Here is a 20,921-nt window from a genome sequence, read left to right as displayed (position 1 = left end):
GGGCCAGTATAGCAGCATGGCTAAGGCCATGAGGGGCTGGTATAGCAGCATGGATTAGACCATGAGGGGTGGGGTATAGCAGCATGGATTAGACCATGAGGGGCTGGTATAGCAGCATGGATTAGACCACAAGGGGCTGGTATAGCAGCATGGATTAGACCGCGAGGGGCTGCTATAGCAGCATGGATTAGACCGCGAGGGGCTGCTATAGCAGCATGGATTAGACGAGTGGCTGGTATAGCAGCATGGATTAGACCACAAGGGGCTGGTATAGCAGCATGGATTAGGCCATGAGGGGCTGGGTATAGCAGCATGGATTAGGCCATGAGGGGCTGGGTATAGCAGCATGGATTAGGCCATGAGGGGCTGGGTATAGCAGCATGGATTAGGCCATGAGGGGCTGGGTATAGCAGCATGGATTAGGCCATGAAGGGCTGGGTATAGGAGCATGGATTATACTTTCCTTCCTTATCCCTATACCATTAGTCAAACTGACTGCATCATAATTGTCAGTCTTATCAATAGAGATTATCAGATGAACAAAGTTGACCAAACAGAAGTTTACTGGACTCGGGCTTTGGACTAGTGGCTAAAGTTGCAGGCTGCTCATAACGCCTTGTGCCATGTTGTGCAGATGTTTCCAAAATACAAGGCCATCAGTGGCCAATAAGCCACACACCAATTCTCCAACATGTTTCAAGGAATCTTAAAATTTCCAAACAAAAAGAGGCTGATCAGCATGATATTGATTTAACATGTTTTGTCATGGACATGATCTGAATGTCCTAAAATGTCTAAAAGGGATACCAGGCTTAAGACAGTTAGACCCATGAGCACAGTCACTTTACTATCAGAGCTTTCATAGTCACAAATGGTCCAATCAGAATTGAGCTTACACATTTTTGCAAATATAGTAGAAATATGGACGAAGTTCATAGGTTCTTCACTACAACTAATAATCCATGGCCCCACAGGAATATCCAGGATCAGACAGCTGAAGAGAGTTCAGAGATAGATCAATTTTAAAACAACTATCTTCTGATATACCAACAATGTTTCTGCTTTCAATTGACCCTGATGCAGAACTGCCGACCAGAAGTATCTTTAGTGATAGTATACCCAAAATGCGTTACACTTGGGAGGGAAGACCAAGAAAGGATGAAAATTTCAAGGAACCTGACTTTGTGACAACAAATGGTTGCATCTACTTCAGAAACAAATACTTGTATAAATCATGGGAAATGTAATACAATGACAAGGGCTAAATTCTAATTTTAGAATGAGTCCAGTGCACATGCTGAGGAGACAAACATACAAAATTGGTGCTGCAATCTAAACATTGAGGAAGAAGCCATGTAAAACCTTTTATCACATCACCATGTCAGTATGATGAGATCTGATTGGTCAACGTGATCTTGATAAACAACTATGAATCCCGCCTGTCTGAGTGGGAGAATAAATCCCTTACACCCTGCCTCGAAGCAAAATGCTGCACGCTTTTTCCAAGTCAATGAAAGTCCAGGGGCCATAGCACAAAGTTAACCTCAGCTCAACCATCAGCTGTTTTCTATCAATTTTGAATGTTTTAATTCTATAACTTCATATCAAAATATATTGGTAAGACAAATTTTTTGTACAGCAGTAGAAACTAACATTTTAGTCCACTCGTCCTTATAATGATAACATATAGCAAACCCCTTAAAAATGGCAAATTTCTACTGGTCCTTATGACACCTTAACTATTGAGCAGTTTGGCAAAGGCTACAGGACAAGTGCCAATTTCTGTCACTGTTGTAGCAGTATCACGAGGGGTGCATGGTCTTAGGCCACCCTAGTTAGGTTTTATGCCACTCGCCTCCTGCTCGTATAAATTCTGATGCTGGATGAATAAGTGAGTGTAAGCGTGTCAGCTTAATGTGGGAGAAAAACCTGAAGTAAACCCACGAGCACGGGTATGGTGCTGACAAACCTAGAAACATAATTGGGGCGAACCGGTATTCGAACACACAATCATAGGTTCCTGGTGTGACCAAGGGATCAGCGTTAGAAATTGGTACTAGTCCTATAGTCCTTGCCAAACTGCCCAATAGTTAAGGTATCATAAGGACTAATAGAAATTGGCCCCTTTTAAGGGTTTTGCTATATGTTATCATTATAATGACTAGTGGATGAAAACTGTTAGTTTCCACTGCTGGGGACCCAACTCTGCACAGCGAACCGTGGGGCCTTAGACGACTGGGCCACCCGTGCCTTCCTGGATGAACAAAACTACAAGTATCCCTCATGATACTGCTACAACTAATAGTGGAGCACCTTAATAGCCTACGAATCGGGTTTTAAGTTTCATATTATCTCTCAGAGTGTGACTTCACAAGTTTTGAAAATGACCCCATATGTTTATGCTGAAAAAGCCCCCGTCCACACTTGTTCAAATTTCATGACAAACACTGCCCGCTTTTAACATATTTCCAGCCTAACACCTGAAGTATAACAATAATAGAATGTCAGCGGCCAAAGTAGTCCCTTGGGCAGTTGGCTCCGTCGCATGTTTACTGATGATGCAAGAGAGGGGGCAGACAGGGAAAAATTACCTTGCAATAATCCACTTTCAGATAGCTTGTTCAGGTGGCTCAAGGTTACAAGTTATCTCCCTTGGCAAGCATCCTGGATGGGGGTTTGAACTTATCACCTTATGGTAGACATGAACTTTGATCATCATATGGTAGACATGAACTTTGATCATCTTATGGTAGACATGAACTTTGATCATCTTATGGTAGACATGAACTTTGATCATCATATGGTAGACATGAACTTTGATCATCTTATGGTAGACATGAACTTTGATCATCTTATGGTAGACATGAACTTTGATCACCTTATGGTAGACATGAACTTTGATCATCTTATGGTAGACATGAACTTTGATCACCTTATGGTAGACATGAACTTTGATCACCTTATGGTAGACATGAACTTTGATCATCTTATGGTAGACATGAACTTTGATCATCTTATGGTAGACATGAACTTTGATAATCTTATGGTAGACATGAACTTTGATCACCTTATGGTAGACATGAACTTTGATCATCTTATGGTAGACATGAACTTTGATCATCATATGGTAGACATGAACTTTGATCCCCTTATGGAAGACATGAACTTTGATCATCTTATGGCAGACATAAACTTTGATCACCTTATGGTAGACATGAACTTTGATCATCTTATGGCAGACATAAACTTTGATCATCATATGGTAGACATGAACTTTGATCACCTTATGGTAGACATGAACTTTGAGGTGAGGTGAGGTGAAATGGGGTTTAACGTCGCGTCCAAGATTATTGCACTTATATAGCGACGTGCATGCACGTGTATGTGTGTGTGTGGCTGCTTGTACTAGTCCGGACTGATGCCGATTTATAGTGCTAGCTCACTGAGATACCATGCCGCAGTTTAACATGAATACCCGACTCAGACACAGTATACTGACTCCGAGCCGACCAGTCCTTGTTTTAGCCCCTTAATGCCGAGCGCCAGACAGGGTAACAACAAGTACAATCTTTTAACGTCTTTTTGTATGACGCGGCCCGGGATCGAACCCTGGACCTTCCGCTCTCCGGGCTGACGCTCTACCACAGGACCACGGAGGCGGTCTACATGAACTTTGATCACCTTATGGTAGACATGAACTTTGATCATCTTATGGCAGACATAAACTTTGATCACCCTATGGTAGACATGAACTTTGATCATCTTATGGCAGACATAAACTTTGATCACCTTATGGTAGACATGAACTTTGATCATCTTATGGCAGACATAAACTTTGATCATCATATGGTAGACATGAACTTTGATCACCTTATCGTAGACATGAACTTTGAGGTGAGGTGAGGTGAAATGGGGTTTAACGTCGCGTCCAAGATTATTGCACTTATATAGCGACCTGCATGCACGTGTATGTGTGGCTGCTTGTACTAGTCCGGACTGATGCCGATTTATAGTGCTAGCTCACTGAGATACCATGCCGCAGTTTAACATGAATACCCGACTCAGACACAGTATACTGACTCCGAGCCGACCAGTCCTTGTTTTAGCCCCTTAATGCCGAGCGCCAGACAGGGTAACAACAAGTACAATCTTTTAACGTCTTTTTGTATGACGCTGCCCGGGATCGAACCCTGGACCTTCCGCTCTCCGGGCTGACGCTCTACCACAGGACCACGGAGGCGGTCTACATGAACTTTGATCACCTTATGGTAGACATGAACTTTGATCACCTTATGGCAGACAAACTTTGATCACCTTATGGTAGACATGAACTTTGATCACCTTATGGCAGACATAAACTTTGATCACCTTATGGCAGACATAAACTTTGATCACCTTATGGTAGACATGAACTTTGATCATCTTATGGCAGACATGAACTTTGATCATCTTATGGCAGACATGAACTTTGATCATCTTATGGCAGACATGAACTTTGATCATCATATTGTAGACTTTAACCATGAAACATACCCAGAGATTGTGTGCTACTGCTGACATCTCATGTTTTGATCATATTACGGATTGAAATTGAAAGGACACAACTGTAAATTATGGAACCTCTGAACCCAACATGCTGAACAACAGGTTCCATGAATCGCATTCATTATGTGTAGGCGGTCATAAGGTAGGAATAGTATGGCCAAAGTACAGTTTTACGTGACAAAGTTAGGGCTGGCTATTGTTACAGATCATAGAGATCGATAACCAGTAACTAAATTTTGATCAGTTATTAACAAATATCGGAGAAGTAACTTTGAGCAAACACACCAAAAAAGGATCGAAAGAAAACAACACATTTTAGCCCACTGGTGAGTGGTGGCACATATATGCAGGGATTACTTTGTGGACACTTAAGATATAACACGAACAGTTACTTTCTAACTTCAGCAAATGACATGATTGACAATAACAAGTCTGTTTTGGTAAATCTAAACTTAATTTCATAACAATTCATGTAAGATATAATCGATGACACAATCATTGATATTTCTTCCATTAAAGATAATTCTGATTATTGACCTTTTTAGGCAGCCCTAGCGGTCATAAGTTCCACTTACTTCAACAAGAAAAGAACTAATGGCACCGACTTTTGTTGCAGTTGAAGCCAAGAGGGTCCCAGGCTCGTTGACTGAGCCCCTAATTTGTTACTTTTACACAGTTGACAAGTCAGGGTTCACTCTGGGAATTTAATGACGTGGGCCCATTACGTGAATTTCAAATGTTCGAGAGGTACACCCACACTTGCCCATACAGCACAATGTTAAAATGCCCCATTGTATTAGAAAATGTGGGCCTTTTTTCAAATGTAGGGTCTAAAAGCATAAGGCCCCACCCTAGAATTATCCCCTAGGTCACAATGATCCAGTTTTCAGAGTCTAGAATCAGCACTGTATCTGTCACAGGCATCACACACAAACTCAAATTGAAGTACGGGGTAGAAACTATGGTAACGGGATAAAACACAACAGTGGGACATATAGACAAATGTAGGCATCTTGGTACGATGGATATGTTCGGTTTAGACTCACAGTTTCTGATGTCCGAAATGAAGACTGCAAGTCCTCTCATACCATCCCCTTTCACAGCTGGCATATTGGAGCATCTACCTGTAAACAGTCAACAGAAATCATGACTTCCCTGAAGAAATACATCTGCACAAAATAATAAAAAGTTCTTTGGAAGAGTAAAACATCTTGTGTTTCATGTCACAGATTGCCTATGGCTGTGGTATATATTCTGTGACGTGTGAGTGAGTGAGTTAAAATTTAACGTCGCACCCTATATTTTAGCTATATAGCGACGAGACCAAGCTAATATATCCACAATTTAGTTATTTATGCAATGTCATATTTTAAAATTATGAAACATATTGGAGCATACTATATTTAAAAACAATTGATGAAACATATTGGAGCATAACAATATCATTAATACAGTTTAAAACATGAGCTATAGGCCACCTCGATTGGGGATGATGGGGACTGACAGTACTCCTGCTTCCTGCATGATACCCCAGCAGGATTTACGTCATCACTTTAGCCACTGGTGGTTGTGCACAATGCTAGCTAATACTAAAAAATACTCATCAGTGAGTTGGCTTAAAACACTGGTTGATGATAGTTACATGGATTACTATAGGATTATGTGTCACACAGGGGGACAATATTTTTACACTACGTTAACCTCCTGGACAGAGCCTTTAATAATGTCAGTTGCTAATAGCATCACACCAAATTTAAAAACAAGCATTTAATTATTCACATACATATTTAAAATGTATTATACAGACCAATTTCTTTCAAGTAATTTATGATGAGATGCCCGCTGACACGGGAAAAGAGATCTTTTAGATTTACACTTTGATAATGTGAATCCCTTGCAATTGCAAAGTCCACACAGTCAAGCAATATATGCTTATAGGTGAACCTTTCATCACAAGGGATACACTTAGGAGGTTTGTCCTCATCTGTCTTAAGCAGATATTCGTGGGTAAACCGACTGTGGCCAATACGACACCGTCGTAAAACGACCTCGTCATGTCTTGACTGACAACCCAAGTAGGTATGACCGATTGTTGGTTTCAATTCGTGTAGTTTATTGCTTCCTACTTGGGTGGCCCACCTCTTTTGCATGAGATCCCGAGTATAAGATTTGATAGTTGTTTTGAAATCACTGTACGGGATCAGTAGTGGAGATAACGGTTTGTAAAGAAGTGCTTTAGTTGCAGTATCGGCTTTTGAGTTACCTGTTATGCCAACATAACTTGGTAACCAGCAAAAGATGATGTCACATTGGCCATTAGAAAGATCATTATAGAGTGAGGTGAGGTTAGATTTAACATTGTGTCCAAGATTACTGCGCTTATATAGCGACATGCATGCGTGCATGCGTGTTTTAGGGCCTTAAGTGCCCTCATTTAACGTCCATTGGTATGACGCGGACGGGGACCTTCAGCTCTCAGGGTGGACTCTCTACCACTACACCATGGAGGTGGCCCTCTGTGATGTGTCGTAGCCCAACTCAAACATGTTCAATAGATGCAAGTCAATACACAAAACAGTGGATTGAAACCATTTGTATACTTTTCAAAAATCAGTTAAAGAACTCCAGATTCTTTTGGATCATATCGAGTACATAACACAAGCAAATTGTATTTCATGTGTTTTGTTCATTCCATTTTTCATGCTACCCTTGGATTTATATAGTTTTATCATTCTGAACAAAATTTGGAGTCAGGATGAGGAAAGAGTATTGTGAGGCAGCCAACACTGGTTGAATATCACTCCCCTCGTACAATTGTAACCATGCTACATTATAAGGTTAAGTTGGGCTTAACGCTGCTTTCAACAATATTTCATTAACATTACGTCAGCAGTGGACATGGTGGATGTCATATGGGTGGAAAGCTTGAAGTGATGCAGATTTAATACCTTAGTGAAACCCAGAGCATGGGACGAATCAGCATTAGAAATTGTAGTCCTTGCCAAATTGACCAATAGTAAAGGGAAGAGAAGGGTTTTACTAGATGTAATCATTATGATCAGGACAAGTGGACGAAAACTTAGTTTCTATCGCTGAGAGTGCCGACAAACTCAGAAACATATTTGCTCGCTAACACAAATGAGCAGGAATGAAGCAAAATTTAAATGCAAAGAAAACAACATATTCATACCAGTTTTTCACACATATCTCTCAGACTAATTCAATGGGGTATAGAAAACAACAATGTTTTGTTTGTTTTACAAACCGACACCAGCTACCTTCTCCAATCTTTGGACATTGGACTTTATGGACCATAGGATTTGTTTGTTTGTTAATTGGTGGCTTAACGACACACTCAGCAATATTCCAGCTATATGACCGCGGTATGTAAATAATCAAGTCTGGACCAGACAATACAGTGATTGACATCATGAGCTAGATCCACGCAATTGGGATACGATGACATGCATCAACCAAGTCAGAGAATGGCAATCAATAGGTATTGATAGCCTTAATAATGTAAGAAGGATGGATATGACAAAGTTTCAAAACCATGAGAAAAAATATATCTGATGCCAGTTGATTTAGCGCTAGTCTGCAAAATGCCCTCACAGAAATGGAGAAACCTGAGAATTTCATGAATATGCCTGCAAATGTGATAATTTGTCTTCATCAGCATGATTGTGGGAGGAAACATACTGACACGCACCATGGTCTATATATGACCTGATGACAAAGGCATTGTGAACATGGTGAATATAAAATAATTACAGACTTCCAATTTGCTTAACTAATTTGGATATGATATAGGGCCTATAACTGTTCCTGATATATGAGACATCCAATTCCAAATAGGCTAGAGCCTGAATTGTTGGCTGTAAAATATGTTGAGAACCACCAAGGCGTATTTTATTTAACTCAAGAGATGAGTATCTCATAACCTTTAGGGCAAATTATTCACAGATCATGCGTTGTGTTTAGATTCTTATGACATCGTGAGATTCTGGCATCTATGTTTCTTCCCATTGATTCCAGATTATCGGTGCGTCATTTACACTGCTGTGAGATCTGTCAATGGTCACGCCTACTTTTGATGGCACCAAATGAAATGGACGTCGATTGTCACTTCCTTATCATCAACATTGGGCTTGCTTGTGCTCATATTGAAGGGAACGCGTACCTATATGATCGCCATATATCTAGGAGGGAGTTTCAATTGTAAATATATTACACAAGGGAATAATTATTTGAAATAATTTGGACAAACCTCGCCCCCTGACCTCAGACTTGACAAGATTTTTTTGACCATCAAGAAGCCGGCGCAGTTTATAACGAAACCTAGACGTTACCACCCTCTGTTCCTTGCAGATGTGATAAAGCAAGAATATACTTACCCACGGGCAAGATCTATTGAAGTGTAAAATCAGCAACAGCAACCAAATGTCCAATTATAACCAAGGTTGTAGGTGTACCATCAGCTACAAATGGCCGCCATTAGCATGCTAGATGAAATCGAGGCGGAGATGAGCAGGTACTCCCACTCGGTACTTTCCGGCTTATTCCGTAGGTCATCAATAATACAAACTAGCGAAACCATATTGCCTAATACTTGTCATAAAAATAAGTAAATAAAATTAATCTTAAACATTGATACATTATGTGCTGAATAAAAAATAAATCGTAAGAGCGACAGCCTGTCGTGACGTCATCTCCTAGGTGATAGCGGCAAATATCAATATGGCCGCAAAATGTTGATTTTCACACTTTCTTGGAGATAACAATTTTTGCATGGCCAAGTGACACTATTATACAACCTCGTGGACATACATACGTGACAAGTAAGAATTCATATCTTTGAAATTACTGTGAAATAGTTTAATTTGTTTGAAGCGAAGAAGCAAATGATTTTACACAGTGAACAAGCAGGTGCCCGTTTCTAGAAGTAGAAGTTCTCCATCAAGTTCATTCTTAGGAATGGAAAGGATGGCGTAATGTAGATGTTGATATATATGAATGTGTGCAGCCGTGAATATTTGTTTTATTTTAATCTAACATTTGCTTGCCTTTCTTGCTGTCATTACATAATGAATGTAAGAAACATGGCACTGTGGCAGGGACGAGTCGAAATTTACAACCCGGGTACCCGACCCAACCCTTGCAGGTACCCGCTTTCGGTATCAAGTTTTACCGGAGTTCTGGCAAAAGCTGCTTATAGATACACCCATAAAACGATCTGATACTGCATTCTCTGAAGTCGACAGCTTTATTTTTACTGAAACAAATAAAAGTCAGAAGGAATGACTGCCTTGTCAGAAACTTTCTGAGAAAGAAATGTGAACATTTAGCGACTTGTTGGGAAACCGTGGTGTTTGACCATCATCATGATAAAATAAATAAATATCACGTTACTAACCTCGTTACTAACAGAGATACGTATCTGTCCCAGCCCCAACATACACAACTGATAGTGATCATGGAGATAGACCAATGTTATTGCCTTAACCTACTTGATAATATGAAAAAAATAAAGTATACTGTATACGCCCCGCTCTAATAAGTGCCCACGACGATATTTGCTAATATAGTGGCTAGTGAACAATCCCAATTAGCACTCCTTCTGATTGATCAATGTACACAAGACTTATTTATTCGCGTATAATACGCACTCGTGTTTTATATGCATTCTTAATTATGGGCAATTAAATTTTGGAAAAATGTATCTGTCGCATATAAACATTTCAGTGTGTCAGCATAAACCACGAAATTTATCTTTCAACTCTCTTTTTTCCAACAAAATAATACTCTAATAAGAGCCCCCTATTTCTAATTTTGAGAGCACCCTGGGCGCTTATTACATCGAATACGGTAGGTCTTTTTGTGTTGAATGTTAGCTGTTCATAATGTTAAAAGTTTGTTGTATTGTACACTGTTGGATAAAGTTTAATATGTACCCTGGTGTCGCATACCCAAAGTTTCATTTTCTCACATCTTACACCTTTCACAAAATTCATTACGTACAAATTTGTTTCAGAGTCATTTCACATTTGTTGTGGTGCGAGGAATGATGAAGTTCAATTTCTTTGATACTGTGTTTAAAATATTATGCATCATGCTTTTCAAAGTGAAATTGTGTGAATGTATGTAATATTAGAGTGTTCATATACCTCCTGAAAATTAGTTCCTCTGGAACTTTATCTGTGGTAATTTTAATTTGGAACCAATTTTACCAGAGTATCTCTTTCTATAGAACTCATTTACTCGTTAGAACCATTCCTGCCTGGACTAAATTCTCAGCGGAACTGATCATCGTTTTTATATTGGCCTACATATATTGCCTTATGTTTGTTTGTTTGTTTAACACTGCACTCAGCAATATTCCTTCTAAATGACTGCGGTGTATAAAAAATCGAGCCTGACCACCCGATCCTGTTAGTCGCCTTTTACGGCAAGCATGGGTTGCTTAAGACCCATTCGTGACCAACTCGTGTTATCCCGGACAAGCCGAATGGCGACTTGTGCCCCTCTCATGGCCTTTTTTGCGACTGGGTTCCGTCTTAGCGCAAACGGGCATACCTAAAACAATTGTCAACTCGTTGCGAAATGGTTCACATATATTTCCCTATATATTATATATATTTTAAGATGCAATTTAAAGCACACCGGGACATGCGGAATTATACAGTATGATTGAACAAATTTAACTGTGTCTTGGGTATATTTTTAGCTGCAAGACAAATTAAAATCAAAAAAAATTTCTGAGGGATTATTTGACAAAGAACTCGAAATCATACGCGCATTCTGATTGGTTTGTCACATTTTCGCACACAACATTCATGGATAAGGGGGCAAGTCTTCTTGTAGGTTAGGGAAAGGAGCGAGTGGGGACGAATGGCTGAAGACCAATTCTAACCCGGATCTTCACAGGTCACTTGCCTCATGAGGATTTCGGGGATAGAACATCCCCAGCAACCTATGCTGGTCATACACGTGAATTAATGGATTAGGTGCTCAGGCCTGGAGACACGGTTGATAACATGACATTGTTCCTCAGTGGCGTGGCTCATAGCTCGTAATATTACCAAGAGATGTTAAAAGATGGAACTTTGTTACTCTGTCCGACACTCGGCATTAAGGGGCTATATATATATGGTAAAACAAGGACTGGTCGGCTCAGAGTCAGTATATTGTGTCTGAGAGGGGTATTCATGTTAAACTGTGGCATGGTATCTCAGTGGGCTAGCACTATAAAAAGGCATCAGTCCGGACTAGTACAAGCAGTGCATGCACGTCCCAATACAGGTGCAATGATCTTGAACACTGTGTTAAGCACCATTTCACCTTTCACCTTGTTTTGAAACTATGTAATTGACTTTATTTGTATTTCAGAAATGCCAAAGGGTGGGGACATGGACGTAAACAGAATGTCGTCAAGGGACAAGAATGTAATGAACTATAACCCTAACAATTCGGGCATGATCAGCTATGAAGACTTACTCATAGCCCAGTACTTGGAGGAAATGAAGAAATCAAGAGCTGAAGTCAAGAAAGACAGAGAGTGGGTTATATTTAGATGTACTGGGCACACACCGCCACACACACATGCACACACACACACACACACACACCGCCACACAAGCATGCACACACACACACCGCCACACAAGCATGCACACACACACACCGCCACACACATGCACACACACACACACACACCGCCACACATGCATGCACACACACACACCACCACACAAGCATGCACACACACACCACCACACAAGCATGCACACACATACACAGCCACACAAGCATGCACACACACCACCACACAAGCATGCACACACGCACACAAGCATGCACACACACACACCACCACACAAGCATGCACACACACACACCGCCACACAAGCATGCACACACACCGCCACACAAGCATGCACACACACACACACACACCACCACACAAGCATACACACACACACACACACCGCCACACAAGCATGCACACACACACACACTGCCACACAAGCATGCACACACACACACACACTGCCACACAAGCATGCACACACACCGCCACACAAGCATGCACACACACCGCCACACAAGCATGCACACATACACACTGTCACACAAGCATGCACACATACACCCCCACACAAGCATGCACACACACACACACACACACCGCCACACACACATGCACACACACCGCCACACAAGCATGCACACACACACATACACCGCCACACAAGCATGCACACACACACACACATACACCGCCACACAAGCATGCACACACATACACACTGCCACACACACATGCACGCACTAAATTTGGACTTGGCAGTTTCTAATGGTACATGCAGGAATTGTTATCTTTAAGTTTCTTTCAAAGTAGATAGCACTTCCATGAATCTATGTACATGTGTTGCATGTCTTGTAACGAGCGGTATAATGTCCCCTCCCTCTTACACAGGCTCCCAGCATCTCCGTACCTGCAGCGGTTCCCCCCAACTCCCACCACCGCCACGTACAGTCGACCACGGAGACGGCCAGCCTCAGCTGTCAATTTGCGCAACAAACAACGATCTGAAAAACCAAAGATAGATGCAAAGTTCATCGCTGATCCCAGCATGTGGGATCCGGAAACCCCCCGTGAGAAGTACGGCAAACACCCTCGCCGCCCCGCCAGTGCACCTGTCAGGAGAGTCAGGTAGGGGAACACATGATGAAAGATATTTCCTACCATGATACAAACGTCAATGGGACAGGATTCGTATAATGTCAATACTACCATTGTTGCCAAATGACATTAATATTCTATTTTATTTAATATCAAGTGGGGGCGGTCGGGTAGCCTAGTGGTTAAAGTGTTCGCTCATCGTGCCGAAGACCCGGGTTCGATTCCCGACGTGGGTACAATGTGTGAAGCCCATTTCTGGTGTCCCCCGCCGTGATATTGCTGGAATATTGCTAAAAGCGGCGTAAGACCATACTCACTCACTAATATCAAGTGTCACAGTGTGATCATTTTTGATGACCTGTGCAGGGATTCACCTCGAACTGCACAAATGACAGTAAAAATTCCAAACTTGAATTAAAAATGTCTTCTTCGCTCAGAATTTATGAAAATGTAAACAGTAAAAATAATAAGATCTTTGAACAAAATAACTAAGGGCACTTAGTTTGGAATCCTTGATCAACCCCTGCTTTGTGTGAGATCAGTAGGACCTGCTGAGTTAAGAAAGACCTCTCATTGACTGTAGATGAAAAGGCAGCTTGTGATTGGTTCATTTGGCTAACTTCGTCTGTCCAGCATCAGCAGCAAACTATGGCTTGCCACCTGTATACATGCTTGTAAATGTTTGTCTGCATTTGTTCCAGCCGTCCAGTGTCCGGTGTGTCTTCTCGCTACTCCTACTTCAGACCCTCCTCCGGTAGGTCTCCTTGTGCTGCAGCCCAGAGGGGTGTGGTGGGGTGGGGGGTGGGGGCTAGGATATTGATAAAAAGGTTTGGATGGAAATTTCTTGGTAGAACTTTCAGTTTTGTCAAATTTTGTTAATTGTTTGGCCTGATATTGTGTGACAATCATATGAATAAGCACATGTATTCCTGCAGTAATTGTTCGGCCTGTTACTCTGTGACAATCATATGAATAAGCACATGCCCTGCAACGGGACAATTGTTTAGGGGCATGTAATGTCTATTGTGTTTTGCTGTAACTGTCAAATTTCAGTGTTCATGTTCTCAGCAATGCAGTGTTTGTTGTCTCCAGGGAAACGGCCTAAAGGTCTGTATCGGCGCCAGCCACACACGATACGAGTTGTAGCCTTCAAAAATGGAACGCGGGACAGTTTTGTCAGAGCTACAGCACCCAATATAAAGATGGTAAGAAACAGTCGTAGTCAGTGATTCAGTACCTCCAGACGTATTTCACAACCAACTGAAAAAAGCACATCACCAGTTACAATTAAGAATCAGGACACACCAGAAACGTGCAGACAGGTTCTTAATATACTGTAAATCTTGAATTAAATGCGAGAAATGGGAGTGGTCTTTGCTCGCATTACTAAACAACGCATTTATATCAACAATAAGACATTTTGGATAGCAGAAATACCAACTTAGACATACGCTGAAAAGAAACAACTATGTATTCCACATCACTGTTTATTGAGCAGCACTTGTAATAAGTATATAAACAATGCCAATCAAACACTAATTACATCCTGTGAATTGTCACTGCTGGGGTCAAGACAAGAGTTCTACACACTTAGGTCATCAGTAATCACACCTGTAATACCAGACAGACCCCACCCACGCAACACAGTGTCTCTGTTCTTTGTGACTGCATCGAAGGCTGACACGAGCCAGCACGCATGTATTGTTTTAGCGGAAGTACTTCAATCAGTGCTAATGAGCGGTGCTATTTGGTGTGTGATTGGATTAATGTAAGGTTGGATGAGGGTGAGGATTCTCCTGTAAACCTGACAGAGGACATTTTCTTTAGATATAAATCCACTGATGCTTGAGGGGAGGGAGGTGTCGCATTCATATTGAGTCACATTATTGACTAGGGGCCAGCGGTCACATTCTTTTGGAGACGCATTAATTTCATGGTTTAAGGTATCTTTAGTCTGAGAAAGTGTATGCCCTAAACTAGGGGAGCGGTCGGGTAGCCTAGTGGTAAAAGCATTCGCTCGTCACGCCGAAGACCTGGGTTCGATTTCCGACACGGGTACAATGTGTGAAGCCCATTTCTGATGTACCCCGCCGTGATATTGCTGGAATATTGCTAAAAACGAAACTAGGGCTGGGATGGGTCCAAATTTACTACCCAGGTACAGATCTCCTTTTATCCAACCTTACACAGATACCCGCTGTAGGCCTCAAGAATTGGGTACACAATGTCCTTCCCGTGAAGACCCGGGGTAGAATAGGTCTTCAGCAACCCATACTTGCCATAAAAGGTGACTGTGCTTGTCGTAAAAGGTGACTGTGCTTGTCGTAAAAGGCCACTTAGAGGATCGGTGGTCAGGCTCGCTGACTTGGTTGATGCATGTCATTGATCCCAATTGTGGATCGATGCTCATGATGTCAATCACTGGATTGTCTGGTCCAGACTCGATTATCCACAGACCGAAGTCATATAGCTGGAATATTGCTGAGTGTGGCGTTAAGCAACAAATAAACAAACAAACAAATCCTATGGTCCATAAAGTCCAATGTCCAAAGATTGGAGAAGGTAGCTGGTGTCGGGTTGTAAAACAAACAAAACACTGTTGTTTTCCATACCCCATTTAATTAGTCTGAGAGATATGTGTGAAAAACTGGTATGAATATGTTATTTTCTTTGCATTTAAATTTTGCTTCCTTCCTGCTCAGTTGTGTAAGCGAGCAAATATGTTTCAGAGTGTGGCGTTAGACAACAAACAAACAAACAAAACAGACAAAATCCCCAATTGGGCATTGTTTTTTCAGATCCCTATGAAAAACTATTCAGATAGCTAAAAATGATCTGCTCATGAATTTACTCAAACATCAGTCAGTAGGAATGTATGCACAGCCAGAAAGAAATGCAAACAATAGCGACTTGTAGTGTAGATCACCTGACTGACCACGGGCCTTGGTAGTCCTATCAGTATCCAGGTCCTACTCAGGACCCACCCTACCTGAGTACCTGACTTACCACGGGTAGTCCTGTCGGTATCCGGGTCCTTCACAGGACCCACCCCACTTGAGTACCTGACTGACCACGGGCCTTGGTAGTCCTATAAGTATTCAGGTCCTACTCAGGACCCACCCTACCTGAGTACCTGACTGACCGCGGGTCTTGGTAGTCCTATTGGTATCCGGATCCTTCTCAGGACCCACCCTACCTGTACCTAACTGACCACGGGTAATCCTATTGTTATCCGGATCCTTCTCAGGACCCACCCTACCTGAGTACCTAACTGACCACGGGTAGTCCTATCGGTATCCGGGTCCTTCTCAGGACCCACCCTACCTGAGTACCTAACTTACCACGGGTAGTCCTATCAGTATCCGGATCCTTCTCAGGACCCACCCCACTTGAGTACCTGACTGACCACGGGTAGTCCTATCAGTATCCAGGTCCTTCTTAGGACCCACCCTACCTGAGTACCTAACTGACCACGGGTCTGGGTAATCCTATCTGTGTCCAGGTCGTACTCAGGACCCATCCTACCTGAGTACCTGACTGACCACGGGTCTGGGTAGTCCTATCAGTATCCAGGTCCTACTCAGGACCCACCCTACCTGTACCTAACTGACCACGGGTAGTCCTATCGGTATCCGGGTCCTTCTCAGGACCCACCCCACCTGAGTACCTAACTTACCACGGGTAGTCCTATCAGTATCCGGATCCTTCTCAGGACCCACCCCACTTGAGTACCTGACTGACCACGGGTAGTCCTATCAGTATCCAGGTCCTTCTTAGGACCCACCCTACCTGAGTACCTAACTGACCACGGGTCTGGGTAATCCTATCTGTGTCCAGGTCGTACTCAGGACCCACCCCACTTGAGTACCTGACTGACCACGGGTAGTCCTATCAGTATCCAGGTCCTTCTTAGGACCCACCCTACCTGAGTACCTGACTGACCACGGGTCTGGGTAGTCCTATCAGTATCCAGGTCCTACTCAGGACCCACCCTACCTGTACCTAACTGACCACGGGTAGTCCTATCGGTATCCGGGTCCTTCTCAGGACCCACCCCACCTGAGTACCTAACTGACCACGGGTAGTCCTATCGGTATCCGGGTCCTTCTCAGGACCCACCCTACCTGAGTACCTAACTGACCACGGGTCTGGGTAATCCTATCTGTGTCCAGGTCGTACTCAGGACCCATCCTACCTGAGTACCTGACTGACCCACCCCAGCCCCACTCAACCTTTATTGTTTTTCCTTCTACAAGTTTATGAGCAGCATGTAGCTGAGTGTGTCACTGTGTGTCAAGTGTCCCTGCCTGTGTTGACAGCTGTTGGAGTTCCTCACGGTGAAGCTGGGGCTGCCGTTTGCTGCACGGAGGATCTTCCTGGAGGATGGCATCGAGGTGTTCGAGGCCAGGGACATCCTCCCAGAGAGTGATGTCTACATCTCCATGGGGGAAAACTACAAGGATCCACATCTTCCCACGAAACGTAAATCTCTTTTTATCCCATAGTTCAGTAGATTTAGTTTGATTTCAATATGTATGACAAGTGTTACCCCCTTTCCCCACGCCAAGGAATGTGATCAACAGGGAGGCGTTATTTAACTACATATATCATCCTCTATTTTCCCCACGCCAAGGAATGTGATCAACAGGGAGGTGTTATTTAACTACATATATCATCCTCTGTTTTCCCCACGCCAAGGATTGTGATCAACAGGGAGGCGTTATTTAACTATATATATCATCCTCTATTTTCCCCACCCCAAGGAATGTAATCAACAGGGAGGCGTTATTTAACTATATATATCATCCTCTGTTTTCCCCACGCCAAGGATTGTGATCAACAGGGAGGCGTTATTTAACTATACATATCATCCTCTGTTTTCCCCACCCAAAGGAATGTGATCAACAGGGAAGCGTTATTTAACTATATATATCATCATGATCATCCTCGGTTTTCCCCACCCCAACGAATGTGATCAACAGGGAGGCGTTATTTAACTATATATATCATCCTCGGTTTTCCCCACCCAAAAGAATGTGATCAACAGGGAGGCGTTATTTAACTACATACATCATCCTCTATTTTCCCCACCCCAAGGAATGTGATCAACAGGGAGGCGTTATTTAACTACATATATCATCCTCTATTTTCCCCACCCCAAGGAATGTGATCAACAGGGAAGCGTTATTTAACTACAAGTATCATCCTCTATTTTCCCCACCCCAAGGAATGTGATCAACAGGGAAGCGTTATTTAACTACATATATCATCCTCTGTTTTCCCCACCCCAAGGAATGTGATCAACAGGGAAGCGTTATTTAACTACATATATCATCCTCTATTTTCCCCACCCCAAGGAATGTGATCAACAGGGAAGCGTTATTTAACTACAAGTATCATCCTCTATTTTCCCCACCCCAAGGAATGTGATCAACAGGGAGGCGTTATTTAACTACATATATCATCCTCTATTTTCCCCACGCCAAGGAATGTGATCAACAGGGAGGTGTTATTTAACTACATATATCATCCTCTGTTTTCCCCACGCCAAGGATTGTGATCAACAGGGAGGCGTTATTTAACTATACATATCATCCTCTGTTTTCCCCACCCAAAGGAATGTGATCAACAGGGAAGCGTTATTTAACTATATATATCATCATGATCATCCTCGGTTTTCCCCACCCCAACGAATGTGATCAACAGGGAGGCGTTATTTAACTATATATATCATCCTCGGTTTTCCCCACCCAAAGGAATGTGATCAACAGGGAGGCGTTATTTAACTACATACATCATCCTCTATTTTCCCCACCCCAAGGAATGTGATCAACAGGGAGGCGTTATTTAACTACATATATCATCCTCTATTTTCCCCACCCCAAGGAATGTGATCAACAGGGAAGCGTTATTTAACTACAAGTATCATCCTCTATTTTCCCCACCCCAAGGAATGTGATCAACAGGGAAGCGTTATTTAACTACATATATCATCCTCTGTTTTCCCCACCCCAAGGAATGTGATCAACAGGGAAGCGTTATTTAACTACATATATCATCCTCTATTTTCCCCACCCCAAGGAATGTGATCAACAGGGAAGCGTTATTTAACTACAAGTATCATCCTCTATTTTCCCCACCCCAAGGAATGTGATCAACAGGGAGGCGTTATTTAACTACATATATCATCCTCTATTTTCCCCACGCCAAGGAATGTGATCAACAGGGAGGTGTTATTTAACTACATATATCATCCTCTATTTTCCCCACCCCAAGGAATGTGATCAACAGGGAGGCGTTATTTAACTACAAGTATCATCCTCTGTTTTCCCCACCCCCAGGATCGTGATCAACAGGGAGGTGTTATTTAACTACAAGTATCACATTTAACAATGTGTCTCTGTTCCTCCACCCCAGGGAACCTGATCCAGAGGGAGGGGGCTGTGTGGACACTGTCAGGCATCATGCTCCCAGAGGAAGGCAAAAAGAAGAAGACGAGGTCATGCCTATCCAGGAGGATGAAGTATGTTGACATGTGACAGGGTTTGTTGTTTTCCCCCACCATGAATTGGAAGGGAGATATAGGAAGGGTGCTGTCCGTCTGTCCTTCCATCTTTTACGTGTTGTTTCCGGAAACCATGTTGCGAAAACCATGAGAGATATCTCAACCAAACTTGGCACATCGATAGCTTTAGTGGTGAGCTGGTGCCTTTAGATAGTTTGGGATTTAAAAAAAATATATTTTTCAGGTTTCCATGGCAATGACTTTGACTTAGATTGAAAATGGCGATATTGGCAGGGGATATGAGCATTTCTTGCTTGTTAAGATTATTTTTGCAAAAACATTGATCACGTATGCTCGCCCGTTTGTCTAGTAGGTATTACCTACAGATACTCAGTGACTGCATTGAGAAGAATTTGTTTACAGGACTCTGATTGAACAGAAGAGAGTGAGAATCCTGGTGTACCGGAATGGGCGGAGTAAGGAGCCCATGGAGATCGTGGCTGACCTGGCCAACACAGAGGAGGTGAGCTATGCTGTATGTGGTGTCGGCTATGCTGTATGTGGTGTTGGCTATGCTGTATGTGGTGTCAGCTATGCTGTATGTGGTGTCGGCTACGGTGTATGTGGTGTCAGCTATGCTGTATGTGGTGTCGGCTATGCTGTATGTGATGTCGGCTATGCTGTATGTGGTGTCGGCTATGCTGAATGTGGTGTTGGCTACGGTGTATGTGGTGTCAGCTATGCTGTATGTGGTGTTGGCTATGCTGTATGTGGTGTCGGCTATGCTGTATGTGGTGTTGGCTATGCTGAATGTGGTGTTGGCTATGCTGAATGTGGTGTTGGCTATGCTGAATGTGGTGTCGACTTTGCTGTATGTGGTGTCAACTTTGCTGTATGTGGTGTAGGCTATGCTGTATGTGGTGTCAGCTATGCTGTATGTGGTGTCGGCTATGCTGTATGTGGTGTCGACTTTGCTGTATGTGGTGTCAGCTATGCTGTATGTGGTGTCGGCTATGCTGTATGTGGTGTCGACTTTGCTGTATGTGGTGTCGACTTTGCTGTATGTGGTGTCGGCTATGCTGTATGTGGTGTCGGCTATGCTGTATGTGGTGTCGACTTTGCTGTATGTGGTGTCGACTTTGCTGTATGTGGTGTCGGCTATGCTGTATGTGGTGTCGGCTATGCTGT

The 20,921-nt window shown here is 42.7% G+C and overlaps 2 protein-coding genes across 6 annotated transcripts in view; one reads left to right on the top strand and one right to left on the bottom strand.

The window, feature by feature from the left end:
- The window catches only part of LOC124122883 (AP-2 complex subunit alpha-2-like), a 79,571-nt gene extending 70,506 nt beyond the window's left edge, over positions 1 to 9,065 (bottom strand). For both annotated transcript variants that reach the window (XR_007218759.1, XM_048386352.1), the window contains exons 1-2: positions 8,940 to 9,065; positions 5,592 to 5,669 (exon numbers count right to left, since the gene is read on the bottom strand). Coding sequence is in view for 1 of the 2 variants with exons in the window: in XM_048386352.1 (XP_048242309.1) it covers positions 5,592 to 5,655 (64 nt within the window). In the remaining variant the exon portion in view is untranslated. The remainder of the gene's footprint in view (positions 1 to 5,591; positions 5,670 to 8,939) is intronic.
- A 187-nt stretch (positions 9,066 to 9,252) lies between these two features.
- LOC124122882 (doublecortin domain-containing protein 1-like) overlaps positions 9,253 to 20,921 on the top strand; it is an 88,594-nt gene continuing 76,925 nt past the window's right edge. For all 4 annotated transcript variants that reach the window (XR_007218710.1, XR_007218709.1, XM_048385707.1 and 1 more), the window contains exons 1-8: positions 9,253 to 9,383; positions 11,932 to 12,100; positions 13,022 to 13,258; positions 13,930 to 13,982; positions 14,321 to 14,433; positions 17,548 to 17,710; positions 19,646 to 19,751; positions 20,157 to 20,256. Coding sequence is in view for 2 of the 4 variants with exons in the window: in XM_048385707.1 (XP_048241664.1) it covers positions 11,934 to 12,100; positions 13,022 to 13,258; positions 13,930 to 13,982; positions 14,321 to 14,433; positions 17,548 to 17,710; positions 19,646 to 19,751; positions 20,157 to 20,256 (939 nt within the window). In the remaining 2 variants the exon portion in view is untranslated. The remainder of the gene's footprint in view (positions 9,384 to 11,931; positions 12,101 to 13,021; positions 13,259 to 13,929; positions 13,983 to 14,320; positions 14,434 to 17,547; positions 17,711 to 19,645; positions 19,752 to 20,156; positions 20,257 to 20,921) is intronic.

The sequence above is a fragment of the Haliotis rufescens genome, unplaced genomic scaffold (assembly GCF_023055435.1).
Source record: "Haliotis rufescens isolate VD_foot unplaced genomic scaffold, xgHalRufe1.0.p SCAF_6, whole genome shotgun sequence".
NCBI classification, from domain to species: Eukaryota; Metazoa; Mollusca; class Gastropoda; order Lepetellida; family Haliotidae; genus Haliotis; species Haliotis rufescens.
Note: the sequence above shows the minus strand (reverse complement) of the source record. Positions and strands in the feature narration are given on the sequence as shown.